General features: G+C 48.0%; 1 protein-coding gene across 6 annotated transcripts in view; it reads right to left on the reverse strand.

The window, feature by feature from the left end:
• Positions 1–19,204, reverse strand: part of GRID1 (glutamate ionotropic receptor delta type subunit 1) — a 700,182-nt gene extending 680,978 nt beyond the window's left edge. For 3 of the 6 annotated variants that reach the window (XM_081913538.1, XM_081913536.1, XM_081913541.1), the window contains exons 1-2: positions 18,623–19,203; positions 14,941–15,096 (exon numbers count right to left, since the gene is read on the reverse strand). In XM_081913538.1, coding sequence (XP_081769664.1) covers positions 14,941–15,096; positions 18,623–18,701 — 235 coding nt within the window. In that variant the 5' untranslated portion in view covers positions 18,702–19,203. Of the gene's footprint in view, positions 1–14,940; positions 15,097–18,622 lie in introns of all 6 variants that reach the window. The other 3 variants (XM_081913539.1, XM_081913540.1, XM_081913537.1) reach the window with 2 other exon arrangements.
• Between the last annotated feature and the right edge of the window lie 1,635 nt (positions 19,205–20,839).

Raw genomic sequence — 20,839 nt, forward strand, 5'->3', positions numbered from 1 at the left:
TCAGTTTTATCGTGGAACCAACTTTGAGGAGGAATGGCAAATTGCAGTTTAAGCCACCAACGTAACATTTTTTTCCAACTGAGTCAGTCAAAAATCCATCAAACGCTGGCTTACGTGCATCTTTAGATTTCCACATAGCAGCAGGCTGGCAGGTGGATGAGGGCACCAACCCTGCGCCAAAGCCCTGTGTTCAAGGTGATACAACATTTTTTCACCTATAGTGCCAGATCTAGGATAGCCCAAGCACACAGATACTAGCAGCACTTAATCAGCTGGCTGATAAGTATGTGCGAAACAGCCCTTTCACTCTGCCTCACCTGCTTTGTGGGGTAGTTGTTGGAATGAAATGGGATAACCACATTTGCACCACCATCAGCTCTTCAAATAAAGGGCATTTTAAAAAAAGAAAGAAACCTGTGCTGTATAGACAGTATGGTGCAGTGGTTAGAGTGCTGAACTAGAACCGGGGAGACCAGGGTTCAAATCTCTGACATGAAGTGACGTTGGGCTAGCCGCAGTCTCTCCGCCTGGCTTATGTCACACCGAATAATAATAATGATAATGATGATAATAATAATAATAATTTATTTATACCCTGCCCATCTGGCTGGGTTTCCCCAGCCACTCCGGGCGGCTTCCAACAAAACACTAAAATACAATAACCTATTAAACATTAAAAGCTTCCCTAAACAGGGCTGCCTTTAGATGTCTTCTAAAAGTTTGGTAGTTATTTTTCTCTTTGACATCTGGTGGGAGGGCATTCCACAGGGCGGGTGCCAGTACCGAAAAGGCCCTCTGGCCTGGTTCCCTGTAACTTGGCTTCTCGCAGTGAGGGAACCGCCAGAAGGCCCTCAGCGCTGGACCTCAGTGTCCGGGCAGAACGATGGAGGATTGTTGTGTGAGGATATAACGAGAAGGAGAACGCATGCCACTTTGAGTTCCACAGAGGGAAAGTGGCATATAAATGTAACGATCAATAAAACAAAACAGATAGAGAGAAGCCCTCTTCATGTGTTGCAGGGACAAACCTAAGGAGGAAAGCAGGAAATGATGCTCCTCTCCCAATCACTGACTCCTTCCAGTTGCCCCATATCTGGCAACTCTTCCCTCTTCAACCCATGGAGGTTCCTGGAAGACTGGGGAGTAGGCAAATTCATGGACAGATTAGAGCAGAGCTTTTCTTGTTGGAGACACACTTTTTAGACACGCATCATTTCGCGACACAGCAATTCAGTTTTACTAGCAAACCAGAGAATAAACTAGCCCCTTTCCAGCACCAGGAGGAGCACGGGGAGAGTTCACGCGACACACTTACACACTGCAGCTGACACACTAACATGTCGCAACACACCCTTTGGAAAGCTCTAAATTAGACAATGGAGAATCTGACAAATGCGCAAAGGATAAAGCTATCAGTGCCTGCTAGCCACAATGGCTATGTTCTCCGCTGCTGCTGTGGAGCGCAAGTGGGGACAGCGCCATTTGCACTCATGTCTGCGGGTGGCGCTGTGGGTTAAACCACAGAGCCTAGGACTTGCTGATCAGAAGGTCGGCGGTTCGAATCCCCGCGACGGGGTGACCTCCCGTTGCTCGGTCCCTGCTCCTGCCAACCTAGCAGTTCCAAAGCACGTCAAAGTGCAAGTAGATAAATAGGTACCGCTCCGGCGGGAAGGTAAATGGTGTTTCCATGTGCTACTCTGGTTCACCAGAAGCTTTAGTTGTGTTGGCCACATGACCTGTACTCCGGCTCCCTCGGCCAATAAAGCGAGATGAGCGCCGCAACCCCAGGTCACGACTGGACCTAATGGTCAGGGGTCCCTTTACCTTTACCTTACCTACTTGAGGGCTTTCCACGGGCTTCTCCTTGAGAACAGGAAGTTGGCAGACAACATGGGCCATGTGATCTCGCAGGGCTCTTCTTATGTTCTTAAGATCAGCATCCCTAATCATGCAGGGAGCCCCAAGCAGAAAAGGCTCCCCATTGCAGACCATATACCCAAACTTGGGAAGTTGGCATAAGCACAGGGGGGTGATGGGAACAGGGCAAAGGGGGCAGTTCTTTTCTGCTCATTCGTGGCTGCCGTACCTGAAAAGGGCTACAGTACCAGTAAAATCGCATCACCATAAATAAAGTGTTTCAAAATCAATACAGGAGATTTTAAAATAATCCGACTGCAATCCCTTTCTTTCTTCTCTCTTTCTTTCTTGGCCGTACAGTAGTAAGAACTGGGGACTTTGCGCTTTCAGAAAACAAAAGGCACCTGCTGACAAAGTTAATGCTCAGTAACTCCAGAAACATTTCATGCCACAGAAAATCCTGTTTGCTTCACTTCCTGTATGAAACAGAACAAAACCCAGCAATGGTGCTGCAGACTAGAAGCCCCAAGGAGTCTAAAACTAAAGCAATTCTAAACCCATGGACAAAAACAAAAAAACTGTGACCCAAAAACAAATTCAGCAGCTTGTTGGCCAGGCTTTGTTTTCCATTAAAAAAAAAATTAAGGTCATCCCTCCAACTTGATATTCAGCTGAAAAATGGGGGGGGGGAGTGTTTTAGTCTCTTTTTCAACATTGTCTTTCTTTCTGCTTTGAAAAGTTGCTAAGGGAATGGCTCTGCGTAAGGTCAAGCAGGAGAAATCCTGCTGGGAGACTTAATGCAGCCAAAACAGCAGGTTTTTCTCCCCCTTCTTTTTTTAGATTAATGCCACTCGGTTTCCAACCCCCCCTTAAAGGGAGATCATTACTGTTCCCATTTCTTACTGCATATATTTAATATAATATTAATGTACAGGGAGAGGAAGGCTCAAGAGGCTGTAGCAGCAGCAGCGGGGTTGAGGGAGGGCGAACGCCGCCACATCAGCGCACCAAGATGGAAAGGGAGACTTGCTAGGGAAGCAGAGGGCCGCTGTGGGAAGGACAGCTCACCAGCAATTCAAAACCCACAAACCCAAGACCGCCCTATCAAGTGCAGTAATCATCAAGTCTCCAACATTCTCATTAACTGTTAAGTCATTAGGCATCACATAAAAGAAAACCGTTTCAACATGCGTTTCCTTTTTTTATATACTTAGCGCCTTAAAGCTATGGAAATGAGGAAGCAGAGGAAAAAATGCTTGGGATATTAGCATATCATTGGAAATTCCCTTCTAAATTCTTACGCGTTCCAGTGTGCACTCGGCTAGATTTTCAAGATGTTGCATGCTAGTTAGATGGTCTCCTGTTCCACTGGATAAGTTTCTTGTTATGTACTGAGCTTTCACACTTGACTCCAAGTATGTTTCATTTACTATCGGAGAAAAACAGCATCAAAACTAGCCGGCCCCACAGCAAAGTTGTGACAAGGAAGGGGTTGGCCGTTGACTGCAGTGGGGCAACATGCCATGGCTATATGAGAATGCAATACTTTATGGATGATCCTCAGCCGACTACAGGTTACACTCACTGCTGTGGAGGTCCCAAGACTCAGTGCACCACCCCTGTTTCCCTGAAACAAGGAATTTCAACCTCAGAGAAAATATTACGGCAAAGCAAAGAAGGCAAGAATGTCCCTGATTTCTCAGTGTGCGAGGCAGCCGCCTGCTTCATCTATGCTTATTGCAGGTTTCATCTCTACTTTAGCAGGGGGAAAGGCAATTGAGAGTGCTAACATGCTGACCTTTGCAGGAAAAAAATAATTAGAGTGCTCAAGCACACAATTGCAATGCCAGAACTTAAAATGAGCATATGGACACTGCGAAAGAGGGGGAAAGCACAGACACTTAATCATGTCAAATTACCTTAGTTTGACATATAGCAGGGTGATACAGACCATTTTCACAGAAGCACATGGCCAGAACTTTGCAACAGTGAACACTCCCCTGTTGGGCATCGGTGTTGCCACAGGCTCACTGGGAGCAAAGAAACACTGCTGTGTCCAAACTTCTGCAGTTCTTGTGTACACATTTGCATATGTACACACTTCAAGAAACTATTAAGTCAAGCATTACCTCAACAAAGACGGTTGGAACTGCTGGGTTGTCTCCAAATGTACCCTTCCGCAAGTGAAACTACTCTTTCGCAAGTAGAAATCCCTAACCTAGTACAAGTTCTTTACAGCTACAAAAGAAGGAGGGAAAATGGGAGAGCTGCTTTGTATAAGTTCATACCCTCCAACATTTCTCCAATGACAATAGGGATGTCCCATTCCATAATGATAATTTTGCTATTTATGCATCACACCCAGCCACTCTTGGCAGCTTCCGACATATGTAAAAACATAACAAAACATTAAACATTAAAAAAAAAACCTTCCCTATACAGAATTGCCTTCTGACAGCTCGGGAGTTGGATATTTCCATACCCTGCAACATTTCTCCAATGAAAATAGGGACACCAGCTATTGCACAGCAGTTTGCAGAATAGAACCCACCAGCAGAGAAACACTACTTTAAAAAATTTACTTATTAGTAGTATTAGTATCAGTATTCACAAAACTCCAGAGTAAGTGAAGACTCAGGGTGTAAGCTTCAGATGTCAAGGAAATAAACAACTGTCTGACTTTTAGAAGCCATCAGAAGGCAGCCTTGTTTAGGGAAGCTTTCAATGTTTGATATTTTATCGCTTTTTTATTCTGTTGGGAGCTGCCCAGAGTGGCTGAGGAAACCCAGGCAGATGGGCGGGGTATAAATAATAAATTATTTATTATTATTATTATTATTATTATTATTAGGAACAGGCTTTGGCTGCAAACCAACACACACTTAATGAAAAGTCCCACTGAATTCAATAGGATTTCCTTCTGAGCTATTCTGCATTATTTCTAGCTCTTCTCAATGTAGGCCCAAGAAGGAGCGTCAAATCAAGCAGCTCATAAGCATAAAAGCACATGCAGAACGAGACGATAGTGTCGCAGATGTCTTCCCGGTGGTAGTCTTAAACAAGTCTGGGTTTGGTCTCGGAAGGCACCAGGAGGTAAGCATTATGCGTTTTCATCCCACTGAGCACCAACATTTAATGGCAGCAGACTGGTTAGCAAATTGTGCAGGAACACTGTCAGGACTCTAGGAATATGGAAAAGATCCCCCTACTTTCCACTGTGTCTGGCACGTGCTTAGCAAGCATTGAAAGAACAGATTAAAACTCAGTGATGCATGCAACCGTATGTTCTTTCTAGAGAGCCGGGTTTGGTTTCTGCCACATATGTACGCTACCTCCCAATGAATCAGCATGAAATCGGTTGTCAAGAAAGCAGCTGAAGATGCCAGAATACAAGGGAACAAATGAAGCCCCCATAACAGCCTCCCAATCCATATTTACTGGGGTGCAAGTCCCATTAAACACAATGTAATTATGGTGCTGGAGGAGACTCTTGAGAGTCCTATGAACTGCAAGAAGATCAAACCTATCCATTCTGAAGGAAATCAGCCCTGAGTGCTCACTGGAAGGACAGATCCTGAAGCTGAGGCTCCAATACTTTGGCCACCTCATGAGAAGAGAAGACTCCCTGGAAAAGACCCTGATGTTGGGAAAGATGGAGGGCACAAGGAGAAGGGGACAACAGAGGATGAGATGGTTGGACAGTGTTCTCGAAGCTACCAGCAGAGTTTGACCAAACTGCGGGAGGCAGTGGAAGACAGGAGTGCCTGGCGTGCTCTGGTCCATTGGGTCACGAAGAGTCAGATACGACTAAACGACTAAACAACAACAACAAAGTCCCATTGAATACAATGTAATTGCACAAGTGTCATGCTAATGCTCGGAAGACCACGGTGTCCAGAACTAGTGCTCATCCAAGAATCCTGTGCAATATATACAGGAGTCCTGTGGCAAGCAAGCAGGAAAAGCATTCCTTGAAGGTGGAAAGTTTGAAAACTGCTGCTATAGACTTGCAAATCAAGATTCCATGTTAGGCTGGGAGCATTCCCAAGGGAGTGATCACATGCAGTGCCTAGAAGTGTGAAGCTGTTTGCATAGCCTTGATGCCACATATCAGTGTAATTCACACATGCCTGCATATCAGTTAATTACTGAATAGCTCACAGTTAGATGAACCAACTCCACCGAAAAAGCGGTGTAATTGAGTCAATGTGACATGCTATGAAGAATCTCTCTCTCTAGTGTTTTGATCTGTGATGGATCCTTCACAGATGCACATCATTAGATCCTAAGCCATCAAATGATGAAAGTGCATGTATGAAACAGCTCATAGTTGTCACTTTAATTTGTGTTGTTTTGAGTACTTGCCAAGATTGGTTATCTCCTTGCACACTATAATCCTTGTGGCATTTTTTTGTCGTCTTTAAAAATCAAAACTATGTTCACAATAATCTAAAGTCGTATAAAGCAGTGTTTCCCAACCGGTGTTCCGCGGCACACTAGTGTGCCGCGAGATGTTGCCTGGTGTGCCGCGAGATGTTGCCTGGAGGGAGGCGGGCGAGGGCGTTTGCTTCCCGGAGGACGGAGCGAGGGCGCCCCCTGCTGGGCCGGGGCTCGCTCTCCCCAGAGGGTAAATCTGGATCAAATGGGGCGAGGGGCGGGCAGAATTCTGGGGGCCACTGATGCCCTACAGACCCCCCCAAGTCCTCCGGGGCGCGCGCTCTGCTGGGCTCTTTTCGGTCGTCGTGCTTGTGGGAAGCCGCCCCTTCCCTGGGCGACGCGCCGCCTCGCGACTCCGGAGTCAGTCCCGCGGGCTCTCGGAGGGACTCACGAGCGACGGCGCGGCGGCTCCGGGGCGCGCTCAGCCGGGCCGCCACGCGCCCCCGCGCAGCCCCTGCTGCAGCTGCCCGGCGTGGAGCGCGACGCGGAGCCGGCCGGGCTTGGAGGCGCCCAGGTAGGGCCGAGCCGGGCGGGGGCGGGGAGGTCTCGGTCTGCTGCGGGCGCAGGAGGGCGAGCGGGAGAGGGGGAGCCGTCGGGTCTCCTGGAAGGAAGCGAGGCGGCGGCTGAGGGGGATGCAGCCCCGTCCCCAGCAACAGGCGCTCCTCGAAGTGAGGCCACAAGTCGGGGCTCGGACAGGGCCTGGAAGCAGCAGCTCCGGCTCTTGGGAGCGGAGAAGGGGACTTCGAAAGTGGCCTGGAGGAGAAAAGCCCCGATGCAGTGAGAGCGGGGAGCGTGCTGCCTTGTCCAGGCCTCCTCGCTTTGTGCCGTCCGCTGCCGGGAGCAGGACACGGGGGCTCCTCGTTCGCATGCTTTCCCGGGTGATCGGTGAGGGTTAGGGTTAGGGTTAGGGTCCCTCAGTCCCTCGCTTTGCTGCCTCCTCCCCCCCCCACCCCCCAAAGCTTGGAGGTTCCCCGGCAAGGGGGAGGGAAAAAAATTGAAAGTTACACTTTCGTGCGTCCCTCCCGGCGTGACGCTGCGCGCTGACGTCACGGGGCTGTAATGGTGGTGTGCCTCGATATTTTTTTCATCAAACAAGTGTGCCTTTGCCCAAAAAAGGTTGGGAAACACTGGTATAAAGTACTGATGCCACAAATAATAAATAACCAGCTACTCTCATATGTCTCCTTTCCATATCTTCCCTTTAACTCATATATAAATTAGCTAACTTGTACATGACGGTGTAGTCAAATAACCTCTTTAATAGAAATTTCTTTATCCTCTAATTCTTTTAACATTTGCTGTTCCCGTAAACAGATGAGTTCTGTCTCATTATTATTTTCCAAAATTTGCATGCTATGCCAACAGAATGAGGAGGATCTTATGCTAAGCCCCCAATTTCATTATCGCTTCCTTGAGTTTCTTCCAGTAAACTTTTACTTCAGAACACAGGCAGAAAGTGCCACTTCATTCCTATAGAATTGGTTATGTTCTCCTTCCTTTCTGGACCAACTAGTGTTGATTTCACTTTAGTTCATCCTTCTACCATCTGTACACACCCAAAAACAAATGGTGTGAAACGCCTCTCTTTTAGAATATAACAGTGATCAGTAACTGAGCTGGAGGAAGGGAATGATAAATCTAAATAATGGTCTCATATTAACCATTCTCTCTCAATGGCTCAAACACCCCTGTGCCTATGTCTATTCCTTTGGTGGTTTTTCGCTGTCCACACTCTATGAGTGCAATAGAAAGGGAAGCAGATGAGAGCACTCTTTAAAATGTGCTGCTATTTTACATGCCACCTCTGTCTACCCTTAGGCTTTATATATACTTAGGATGCCCCTCACAACACTACAGTTCCCAGATTGGTTTAAGAACCAATCCTTCTTCCTGGGGAACTCTGGGAATTGTAGAGCTCTGTGAGGGTAATTGGGATCTCCTTACAACTCTCAGCCCATTGGGGGAAAACTACAGTTCCCAGGATTCTTTGGGGGGAGCCCAGGGTGGTGTAATAGTGTTTTAAATATATGGTGCATAAGAGCGATGATCCCCCCCCCAAAAAAATTTTGTTATTGGGGATTATTGCTGACCTATGAGAGTTTAAAGGGTGTAAATATTAGAACCAGTTTAGAGAAGGCTTTCTGGGAAGGCTTTTGACATCTCAGTCCCTTACATTATTATGACTGCCTTTTCCTCCTCCTTTGGGACAAGCTGAGGGAGATCATTTAAGTATGATCCTCAAGGATCCTTAGAAAGCTGTCTTATTTTGCTTTTTGCTTATTACAGCTACCACTATTGCATTTTTGCATGTGTTCCATGCTTTCATACCATATTTTCTTATCCTAGAAATATTGTTTGACAATTTACTATATAGTCATTTCTCTCACGTAACTTGATTCATATTCATGGACAGCATAACACCTGACAGGACATCCAAAAAATATTGACGTACATTCTTTATGGGTGATCCCATGCGTTCTAGTTAACATAAGCAACTCAGGTTTTGCTTAGCTACAGGGGTGCCAGAACTTATCTAGAAGCAGGTAGTATTCCACCTGGGCACAAAGGTACTGCAGGAAATCCTCTCTCTGTGCTAGAATCTTGAAGGGTGGTTTTTATTTTAAAGCTGAGTGAAAAGAGGCAAGGAGACATACACTTGTGAATAAACGTGGATATAGTCCACTACTTGCAAGATCCTCAGCTGTGCAAGAGCACAAATACCTGTTGACTGATGGGCAACCATAACCACAACCAAGATATAGCTTGCCTCACTTCTTACTTGACCTCCAAAAGAAAGAACACTGGTACCCTGGGCACCTCTTTCATGAATATTGCTGTCTACAGCTCTTGAGCAACATCTCTCCAGCACTGGTGTGGCATCATAGGCCGAATTCACAGGCTTCCCAGAGAGCCATGTGACTGATCTGTGGTTGCATCCCATAATGCTCTGAAAAGGTGAGGGATGGATCACACAAGAGGTTTCCACAGCCATAGGCCCTGCCTAGCCAATGGTGACTGGCAGCACTGACATGACTATTATATACATGAGTGTAGCTGGGGGGGGCGCAGGGGGGAAGCTGCCCTCCCTAGATCAAGTAAAATAATAGAATTACTTAACTAACAGACAAATCACATCGTTTCTGTGCACCCTCCCCCCCAAAAAAAGTCCTGCCTCCCCAACCAATTCCTGATCCACCACCCCCCGCAACAAAAATCCTGGCTACACTAAGGTTACCAGACTTTTATCAAAGAATCTGGGGACACTTTTTTTTGAAAAGAGAAAAAAAAGTTATTTACAATTTTTATTTATTTATTTTAAAAAGAAATAATATCTTCTCTTCTGTGGTCTCTTCACGTGGCCTTCCACTGGGCCTTAGCCTGCTCTCTTGGAGCGTTAGCCACCGTGGAGTAGGCTTGGGTTGAGCCTGGGCTCAGCCACATGTCCTTGCCCTCCTGGTGCTCTCCTACCTCTCTTCCTCAGTGGTGGCAGCGGCACAGCAAGCTCAGGGCTCTCCTCTTTTTTCTCCTTCCTCTTTCTCTCTCTTCCTTCTCCTTCTCCTCTCCTCCTTCTCCCTGCATCGGCTCCAGGGTTTTTACTGGCCCCAGAGCACCACTGGGCAGTCGGCCAGACGCTCTTACTCCTGGCTCAATTTGGATCATGGGGGGGTTGTCAGCGGTTCCCCCTGTTGATGTGCCGGGCATCCCTGGTTCCCTCTCAGCAGCCCGGAGCCAGACTGGTAGCACAGTTGGATCTGGCTGGCTTCAGGAGCTGCTCGCTGCTGTGGCACCCACCATTTTGCCTCACCAGAAGTCCCCATGTGATGTGTCTTGTGCCATTGAACCAATCACGCAACATTCATTCCCTACTGATAAATCTACAACACTTAAAATATAAATCCAGGGACATTAAAGGAAACCCGGGGATATTCCGAGGACAGATTTTGTATGGGGACAGATTTGTAAATGTGGGGACTGTCCCTGGGTAACCATAGGCTACGCCCATGACTATATATACTTTAAAGGAGCATCAACCATGGCTAGACAGCATCCATACTATTCAGGCAACACGCAGATTCGGCTGTGTTGAATACCTACTCGAAGGTGTTTGTTGGCACAAATCACCATAGGAACAGACCATAAATGCTTCTGCAGCTACGCTAATGTTTGCTATATAGCACTGCTCACAAACGCACGGAGCATCAAAACAAAACATTTTACACCTTAGGGCCTTAGTGCAGCTGCCGTAGCACCGTCCTCGCAGAGCAGGTCACTTGATTTGCTTCATCTTTTCTTTCATTTTGACAGCTCTTAGCAGAGTTGCATGGAAAACAAGCAGAGCATCTTGGAAAAAAACCAACAGCACTAAGATAACAAACGGTAAGAGTGACAGCAGAATGCAATCCAAAATGATACTACAGAGCAATGGTATGGCTCCTGGCTCATCCATGCATCATTCTGTCAGCACACTGTATAACAGAAAAGAAAAGAAAATTAAAATGATGGGGGGGAGAAAGAGAACCGTCTGTCTAACACCAACAAGAAGCCTAGAAATCAAGATAGAGCTACCACTATCATCTTCACTCACCCATCGTGTCAAAGTTCTGACACCCCTTGAGTGAACAGCTGATCACTCTGTCGTCCTCCCCAGGAGAGAGAAGCACATATTAACTTCTCCAAAAGAGGTAGTTCTTAAGTAGAATTGTAACATTTATCCAGCATCCCATCTGCCCTCCAGCTTATCAGCTTCTGCTTAGGGAGAGATTCTAATTTTAGAGGCCTACTGCCCATGAGTGGACAGTTTAAAACAACACCTATCAGGGTCTTGCAGAAAATTTTGCAATGCCTAATGAGCTGTACCAAAACAGATTAAAATATGACTAGACTCTTTCCTGGACTCTCCAGAGTATGCCTCAGACATTAGCTTTGTCATAGCTTCTTCATCCGATATAGAACTGAAACACCACAAATTTTATATACATATATCTGTGTCTGGATGCACGCCACGCAAAGGAAGAAACTACAAGTCTTCTGTGCTCCAAATGCTTCCGTTCTCTGCTTGGGTGTCATATTTTAAATCCCAAATGCAATCAAACCAGGGAAGGAGATGCTGTAAGGTTGTGCGAGGAGACACTGTTCAAAATGCTATTTCAGCTATCCAACTGCTGTTACTTCCATGAATATGAATCAGCTGCAAAATAGGCCACTGATCCTTTGTAGCTTTATGAAGATCTGATTGTACGCTAAAACTTTTGACAATAATCAACTCCCCTATTCTCTGCTAGTTTCAAGTGCAAGATAATGCAATAGAAAGCACACACACAGACAACTCAGATGTTGCATCGCTTGCTGCCGCTGCTGCACTGTCATACATTAAGGCAGCAATGATCTAAAGCAGGGATGCAAAATCTGCAGCCCTCCATGTTGTGAACACAGTCATGCAAGGTTGGAACTACAGTCCCCATCATCCCTGACTGTTGGCCATGTTGGCAGGTGTTGATGGGGGTTTGAGTCCAACAACACCAGGGAGGGTCACAGGTTCCTGATCTCTGCAAGAAACACTTACTTGGGAATAAGTCCCATTGAACACAGCATGACTTACTTCCAAGTAAATTTGCACAGGATTGTGCTGCGCAAGCACAGTACAGTAATTTTCTCTTGAACCTTCCTTGAGCCTTGCACTCTTGCTATGGGCAAAAACTGATGTCAACACTAAAATAAAACGTTGTCTTCCCCAGTAACTTGGCATCTCGTGGAAAGTGAAAGGCTGCCCCAAGTAGAACAGAAACACCCAAGAGAGCACAAAGCACTAGTAAAAAGAGCAATTTAAATATAATATGCTATAATAAGTGCAAGTAACTGAGGTGAGTTTTGATGGGAACGATCCAGAAAAAAATTCATTAAAATGTGCTGAGCCAACAAGAACCCATACAAGCATGCATGAATTTTGACAAGGGGGTGAAATAACTATTCCCAGTGCATGGTAAGAAAGGCTTAATGATTCATCGTTCAGGGGAGGGGGCAGAATAGTAATATTGGTAAGGCATATAAATAGCTTTCATTTTCTGGAGAACTGCTTCACAGCTGCTGAAGTAACGCATTCCAGTAACCAGTCTTGACTTCTTTACCAAACTCCCCCCACATAACATTCCTAATCTGAGGCAGGATCTAGAATGTTTTGTTCTGTGATTTGAACTCCTTTACCTGCCCAGCTACTGTCTTAACCTTATGAACTTGAGGATAGTTTGCAGACTGTCATTTAAGCTGCCCTATCTGAACCATCTTTAAGTCTGTATGGAATTACTGGCTGCATGGCAAGAACACACAAATAAAATGCATTTGTACATAATATCGGTTGGCAATTTGCCTGCCTCCATCATCTAGGCTGACCAGTTGATCAGAACCAAGACTTGGAGAGATTCGGGTTATCACATGTTTTCCATGCTGCTTTATTTGTAGCTACAACGGAAAGATGCTGCGACGGTTGCGCATTTCAAGTAACTAAGCCTGATCTCACAGGTCAGGCTCAAGAAAAATCTAGATGCAGTGTGCTTTTCTCCCTGCATTTACATCCCCTCTCTTTCTAAAACGACCATTCATTCATTCCTTTCATGCAAGTCAGTCTCCTTTCAAAATAAAACCCTTCAGGAAACACCACACTAGGTGATAATTCCTACATGCGACTCCTGATCACGTACAATGTATTCTATTTATTGCTGTAAAAAGCACATCCGGGATGGGTAGGACACAAGAGTCCTGAAACAGCTCTTCTTTGTGCTTATCCAATTAATATTTCCCTTTGGGTCTCCTGTCCCCTTGCCAACAGGATGGTAGATTGACAGGTGCCACAAAACAAGACCAGGGTTGGAGGAAATGTTCAGATCACAAAGCTGCTGTTTAGTTGCCCTCCTCCCACCTCCCTGTCCCTGTTCTTTCTTTTTTAAATAGCTCTGGCAACAGTTCAGAACATCGGATCAACATGTTTTGTTCAGGGCATAGCCAAACACACACCTATCCTCGGTTGCCTGCTGCAGGGATAGACTCTCCATAGGTCAAGGCTAAACAGAAGAGTAGAGATACTGCAAAACACCAGAAAAAATACCACACCATAACACTTTCTCACATCATCTGGAATACAGTATTTAAAAGGGTGAGGGTGGCAAGAAACAGCAAAGAATCTCACAAACACCTTGATGGTTAACAAACTGATTAGGGACTTTGCTTGCAGAAGCCACGGGCCATTTCATCCACAGAGCATCAAACCCATCACCCTGCAAAACACTTCATGCTGCTCCCATTTCCTACACCTTCAATTTCAGCATTTCTCTCCCTCTAAGCTACCGATCCTGCCCTTCCTTCTTCAAAAGACACAGAACCAATCCTTTGCAACCAGGAAAAAGACTTGTGCATGGCAGATCATATGCATGTTTACTCACACAGGCAAGTCTCACTTTGTATAATGGAGTGAATAGGGTTATAATATTTTTTTATCATTAGTATTCTTAAAGGTGGAGAAGCTGCAGTCCTGCCTAGAACACAACTCCTCTCATCCCTGGCCATTGGCTATGCTGGCCAGGACTGATGCCACATCTGGAAAGCCACAGCTGTGCCACACCTGCCTTAAAGGCAGCAACTTCCTTTTGAAGGACCTTGGAAGTCTCCAGTTACGGGCACAAATTAATCCACCTGTTGCCCTGCCTCTTTCCACAGGCACTATATCAATATCTAAAGGTGTTCCTCTTTCATCCACACAGGAATATTTCATGTTCCTCGATCCTTTTCTCCACTTTAAGAAACCACCCTCCCTTCATCCACTTCCATTCTAGCACACTAGAAACCCACCAGGATTATAGGTTTCCAAGGATCTGGCTTGCAGGCCTTTCCAATATGCCTGTGTGTGTACACACACACTCACAACCACACAGCCGCACACAGAGAGCCTCGGATTTCTTTAGGCAGCTGGCGCGTCTGCGCCCGACAGCGCTGCACTGATTTATGCTTTCACTTCGTTTCAGAGCTTCCAAACCAGCGACCAACTCCTCCAGCCAGCGCTTCAAGCGAGGCCAGAGGATGCTCGCCTCTCCAAGGCGCCCAAAACACCTCCTGCAGCTTTCATTCGCTCCCCGCTTGCTTTTTTCCTTGGCAAACAGCGCCAACCTTTGGCCGAAAGGAAAGTTTTCAGCCAGGCCGCGCAGCAAAAAAAAACCACACGCACGCACACACAACCTCGGCCGGCAAACAACGTCCGCTTTGTGCCACAGGCCCTGCCAGGCAGCTGCCTGCTCCCTTCCCCCCTCCTACCCTCGGGTGGGGGTCGAAGCCCCTCCCAGAGACAGAGAGAGAAGGGGGGCGGGCGCGTGGGAACCGCAGGCTTGGCTAGGCAAAGCGCCCTCCATGAATTCCGCGCGCAAAAGGAGAGATCGGCGAGAAAGGCAAAAGCTCTCCGGGCATAGCAACAGCTAAAGGCAAGGCGGGGCAAGAGATCGACAACTGCCCAGATCTCCTCCTGCTGCCCCCGCCGTCTATAGCGCCTCTAGGGAGAGAGCAACCCAGCCTGAGTGGATCTCCCGCGCCCTCTCCAAGTTCCAGGGGCGCACTGGAGGCCAACGCGTCGCGAGCCCCTCTTCTCTCCTTCGCGGTCGCCCTTACCTTCCTGGACGGCGTGGAAGGGGTTGTTGGCTTCTATGAGTTTGATCGTGTACGTGATTTTCTCGCTCTGCAAGATGTCATCGTTGAGGCTCAAGTCCGCCACCGCCTGCTTGAAGATCTCGTCGTCCTTGGCCGAGTTGCCTTCAAATATGGCACCTGTTGGGGGTGGAGGACAAATAAACCATCATCCCCATTACCAGCACATGGGAAGGAAAGGCCGTGCCAGTGGCGTGAAGGTGAACCCAGAAAGGCTTTCTACTCCGAAGGCTACTTCATCCACGCTCGTCCCTCAACTTTCCATGCACATATACTTCACAATCTCCTAAACCGCGGGGTGATTTAAGCCTACTCAAAAAGGGGTCGTGCCCACTGACTGCTTCTTGACGGAGCCACACACCCCGAACTGGCCTTTTTTTCTCCTGCAACAAGTGCGCAAGCCTGTCCCAGATTCACACAGCTAGAGATGCGGGCTGGGGAAGGGTCAGGAGCATCAGTTTTGCGCGCAGAAGTTCAATCCCCGGCCTCTCCAGGCAGAGCTGCGGGAGTCGGCTGCCTGAAGACCTGGAGAGTTGCTGCCCGTCCGTGTGGACAACACTGGCTTAAGTGGACCACTGGCCTGCAACGATAAAAAGCAAGTTTATGTGTTCACCCTGAACTAGCATGCATTGAAAGGGCAGGAAGCCGCTGGCTCGTAGCCCTGCTGTTACAACAGGAGAGCTAAAGAGGAACTCGCGCGACTGAGCTCTGGAAGTTTGCTCAGCTGAGCTCCACTCAATAAAAATGACAAGGCCGGACCATCCTAGCTGCTGTCCTGGACTTGCCTTGAAGGAGGGATGTGTGGGGCAGAGGACATGCCCGAGGCCTTCCTGGAAGCGTTTCTGCGGGCCAGGCCACGGCTTCGCAGGAGAGCTTCCCGCTCCCTTGTGCCTTATATTCACCAAGGGCAAGTCCTCTGTGACACCACGGGCAGCTAAAGAGTCCTTATTCCCAAGGCAGAGAGGAGCGCCTGCGATGGGAACCTTCTCCTCTTCCCTTGCTCAGGGGTTGTGGGGATCAATTAGATTTTTCCCGGTTATGAAGCCCTGTGGCAGAGGGCAACCACATTTCTTGTTCGTTTGCTTGCAAATATATTACGTTCTGCTTTTTCGAGAGCCAAGGCTGCGTGGCTGCGGTGCCCAGGGGGCTGCCCAACCGGGCGCTGACCAGACGCAGACCTGCTCAGCTTCAGCCAGTGGGCGAGCTAGGGAGCCTGAAAACTGTACAGTCCAATTTATAAGCAGCGTGAGCTTGGGGTTCCACTCGGCTCTTGGGATTTTAGCCTGTGTTGATTTATATAGATGTAGACACGCGGGGTGGGGGAGGCGGAGGAGAGGCTTCCTAAAAGTTTTATCCGCAAAAAGGTAGGACAACACAACACCTACGCGTCAGCCTCCGGAATGGGTGCCCCCCTTCTGTTCTTAGGGCTGCCCGTCACTTCCCTCCTGCGCATCGCCCCATATTAACAGAGATCTGAGCTTTGTGTTCAGTAACCTGAAAGCTTTTAATTTCAGAGCCTTGGTTATGCAGCTAGCAGGAAAACATCTGGCGATAAGCCTTACATAATATACCCCTGCTTTGAGCGTGAAGAGAGAGGAGAGAGGTAAATATATAGTGGTGGGGTTTTTTTTTTTACTCTGTTATGTATTTTGTTTTTTTTAAAAAAAAGAAAATAGCCTAAGCATATTATTCTGCTCATCCTCACACGCCACCCACCTCCACGGTCCGCCTCTCTAACTTATTATGCGCGTCTCTCCTGCGCCTTCAAATGCCAACCAGATGCTCACACCGTGCGCAAAATTCCAAAGCGAAGTTCAGCTTCGCTTTTCAACCTGGAGAAGCCATCATCCTTGCTCGCAGCCTCCTCTTCCCGCCCGCCACTTGAGCGGGAGGCAGGTGGCTGAGAGACTAAGGGGGCAGGGCTAAGTTCTGACTAGAACAGAATCCTTCATCCACAGGTACAGGGAGATTTGGGGGGATACTTTATCTGCAGGTGCCTAGCTTTGCGCGCCCCTCTGAAATCCGACGTCAAGAGTCGCCCATCCTGAGCCGGTTCCTTCACGCAGCTGAAGTTAAAGTTTAGCCGCTCTCTCTTCGGGGTTGGGGTGATGGGGGAGAACTCTAAAGTCTTTCCAAACCTAGCTGTAGCACAGCAGACTCCCTCCTCCCCTCCCCAATCGATCTTTTTTAAGGGATCCGCAATGCTGTTTGGCCTGCTCTCGCCAGCCTCCTGCTTAAGGCATCGGGAGAGGAGCACGCGGGGTAGTAGAGAAGGACGAGTTTGCCATCAGCCACCACCGAGCGGACCCGAAAGCATTTCCCAGCACTCTTTCTCCCTCCAGCCTGACCACATGCCTTTCCTTCTCCCACCCTCTCTTCTCCTTTCTCTCTCCTCTCCCCGCCTTCGGGGAGGAGACCTTTCCTCTGATTTGATTTTTTTAAAAAAAAAAACAAGATCTCTACGAAGTTTTTAAAAAGATGTCATCATCTGTTGGAGCCTCTTGCCTGGGTTTTTCTCCAGCCTTTTCCATCGCATTGCCTCTCACTAGGGAGCTTTCCCGTGCCTCCCTTCACCAGGACCCCTGGGAATCAAAAGCTCCCCAGCTCCCTTCTCTCTCTCTCTCTCTCTCTCTCTCTCTCTCTCTCTCTCATACACACACTCATTTCCTTCTTCCTGATGATCCCTGCAGAGTCTGGCCGTTGCTTTTATTTAATTTCAAGGAAGAAAGTCTGCCAGTGGCAAGTCCCCCCCCCCCTTTGGCACGAGCCACTGTTCTCCTTCAAAGTTCCTTTTAGGGAACCCCGGATCTCCCTTCTCCCTTTCCGGCTTCCTCTTCTCCCGATCCAACCTTTGAGACCCCCTACCGCACCCCACCCCCAACCACGGTGCTCAGTAATCCACCAATGAAATCTCATCCAGTCCAATGACAGACAGACAGAGCACCCACACTACGTTCTTTTGGCACCTGCAATCTCTCCCCCACCCCACCCCCGGCAAAAACACACCAGCTAACTTGAAAGTGGCAGTTGTGTGCCTCCCACAGTCCGGGCTTGGGAGAACCACACCTGCCCGGGCAGAAGGAAAGTCCCTCTCCAAAGTTTTCCCTATGGGGAGCTTTTCAGGTGGGGGTTGGTGGTGTGTGTGACCACCTCCTCATCTTCCTCTTCCTCCTCCTCCTCGGAAGTGGAGAGTAATATAGGCGCAAACAGGTCCAAAGCCACAGAAAGGGTTTGCTTAGGAAAGCAACTGCAAGCGCAAACCTTCCTCAGTACCGCCTCCGGAGATTTAGAGAGAGAATTCAGCTTTCACCATGGACAGTCTTATTTCGCCCCTAACTTTGCAGTGAGGTGCATTCAGAGGGCTTTTATTTGCGGTGGCGTGGAAGAGAAGAGGAAGGGAGAGCGAGCGAGCGAGAGCTCTCGCCATCCTCTCTCTTTCCGTCGCTAGAGTTCAACTCGCTTTCTCCATCTTCCCTCCTGGATCAGAATTATTATTGCGCCTTAATGAGACCCGATCCTCCTTTCACTCTTATGGCAATTGCTTATGTGCCACTCTTACCCTGCAGCCTGCATATATATCTGCACACACATATACACACGACGCGCGGACAGGGACACACACACACACACCAGCTATATCCCTTACCAATGTGGATGATGGAGTCCGCTCGCACCGTAACGCATTGAAATATCCAAGGGAAAAACCAAAGCATCAGTACTTCCATTTCAGACCCCTCGTACAGCACATCAGCCCGGATTGGGGGCGAAAAGCCACCGAGATGGGGAGAGGGAAGGAGGTGGAGAGCAAGGGAAGAGAGAGGAAAGATGCCCAGATTTTTTTGGGGGGGGGAATAAAAAAAATCCCAACCTCCCCAAAACCTAAGTAATTTCCAAGCTTGAGGTTTGAAAGTCGGAAAGCGCAAGGCGGAAAAAAAACCCAAAGGGGGGGAAAAGCACAACCCCCAAAAAGCCACCAGCAACGATGGAGCCACAGCAAAAAAGAAAGAAGGAGGAACGAGGTTGAGGTTTTTAAAAATGTATGTCGAGAGATAGATCCCAGCTTGGTTGGAGGCGACAAGCGACAGCAGCAGTAGAGCAAGCAGCCAGCCTTAGACTTCGGCAATAGCTCTTGAGCACTCCGTGGGTGAGTGTGTGTGCGCGTGCGTGTGTGTGAGAGAGAGAGTGTGTGTCTCCGTGTGCGTGTGTGTGCGCGCGCGCGCGTCTCCGGGCCCCAGCAAACAGCAAACTGCGGAGGCACCCCCCCTCCTCTAACTCGATCCTCCCCCCCCCCGCATCAAACCGAGGACCCACGTGATTGCAGAGCCTCACTACTGAATATAGTCTGGGCGAAAAGGCAACAGAGAAGAGATGGAGAAGCAGCTCCTATGGGGGGGGGGCGGCGAAGTGTGTGTGCGCGCGCGTGTGTGTGCAGCAGGAGCAGCAACCACGCACGCAGTAGCAGGAGGAAGCAACCGAGAAAGGAGAGTTGAGTTTGGATCAAGGATTTGCAAATGCTTCTCTCTCTCTCTCTCTCTCTCTCTCAAGGGGATATGGGGAAAAGATGTGTGGAAATCTGCTTTCTCAGAACGGAGAGGGAAGCCCATCTCCATAGGAAGGCGCAGAATGGTGCCAGTTTTGCGCACGGGTAGGGGGATATTTTTTTGAACATGTTGAAGAGGAGAAGCCTGAGCGCAACTCTCGAGAAATAGCCAGGAAGCGTGGCCCCGGGGTCGCAGGTGGAAGAAGTGGGGAGGGGAGAGGAGGATGGAAGGCTTCCCAGCATCCTGAGACTACAAGCAGAGACCCTCCGGGAGAGCGGCTCGTGCGCAGGCGAGCAGCTCAGGTTCCTTGCGCTGGACCTCGGGCTTGTTTGTAAGAACTCCGAGGGATGAATGGACACCGAAGAGGGACCCGGAGGGATCGCAGATACATCTTAACTCTCTTCCCTTGGAAGGGGGAAAGAGGGAGGAGGGGCAAGCGAAAGGGGGCGCTGCCATCTAGGATTATGGAACCGAGGTGACTTTCTCAGAAGATGATGACCTGGGAGATCCTGTTCACTCCCACCCACCTTTCGCGAGGGTGAAAGGGCTGCCGAAAAGTTTAAAAAGGAAGCAAAGGAGTAGGAAAGCCTTCTGTCGACGTTATCCATCCATTCAACATCTGGGCTCTTTGCTTACTAGGAGGACCAGATGTTGTGTCTTCATCACTCACATGATAGTAGTGCTAATGATTATCACAAACTCTGTGTATTTGAATTCATATTATTCTGGGCTCCCTATTTTGACAGTTTCATTCAGGTCAGTACCTTGCCACGTGGCTGCAGCCCTTGTTTAGATAGATGATAGATAGATAGATAGATAGATAGATAGATAGATAGATAGATAGATAGATAGATGATAGATAGATAGATGATAGATAGATAGATAGATAGATAGATGATAGATAGATAGATAGATAGATAGATAGATAGATAGATAGATAGATAGATAGATAGATAGATAGATAGAATGTGTGTGTGTGTGTGTGTACACACACATACATACATACATACATACATACAAGAAAATATGGGGCTGTTAAATTCAGAATCCAGCTCAAACTCTTCAGCTATACCCCCCCCCCCCCGTTTTTGCTTTCTGATTTTAGATCCTAAAGATGTGTTGCTTTTAATGGAAAATAAATGTTTAACTCCAGTGCTGGGAGAAAGTGGTGCGTGAAAGGTTGCTTGTGTGCTGCTGTTGTTGTAGGGTAGGTTTTTTTTTAAAAAAAAGGATAATGAAAATAAAAGCCTTCAATGAAATCTCGTGCCTAAATTGGACATGCTTAGGCTCAGAAGACTGATTCATCCCTTTAAAACAAACGC

The sequence above is a fragment of the Podarcis melisellensis genome, assembly GCF_964234715.1.
Source record: "Podarcis melisellensis genome assembly, chromosome: 5".
Taxonomy (NCBI): domain Eukaryota; kingdom Metazoa; phylum Chordata; class Lepidosauria; order Squamata; family Lacertidae; genus Podarcis; species Podarcis melisellensis.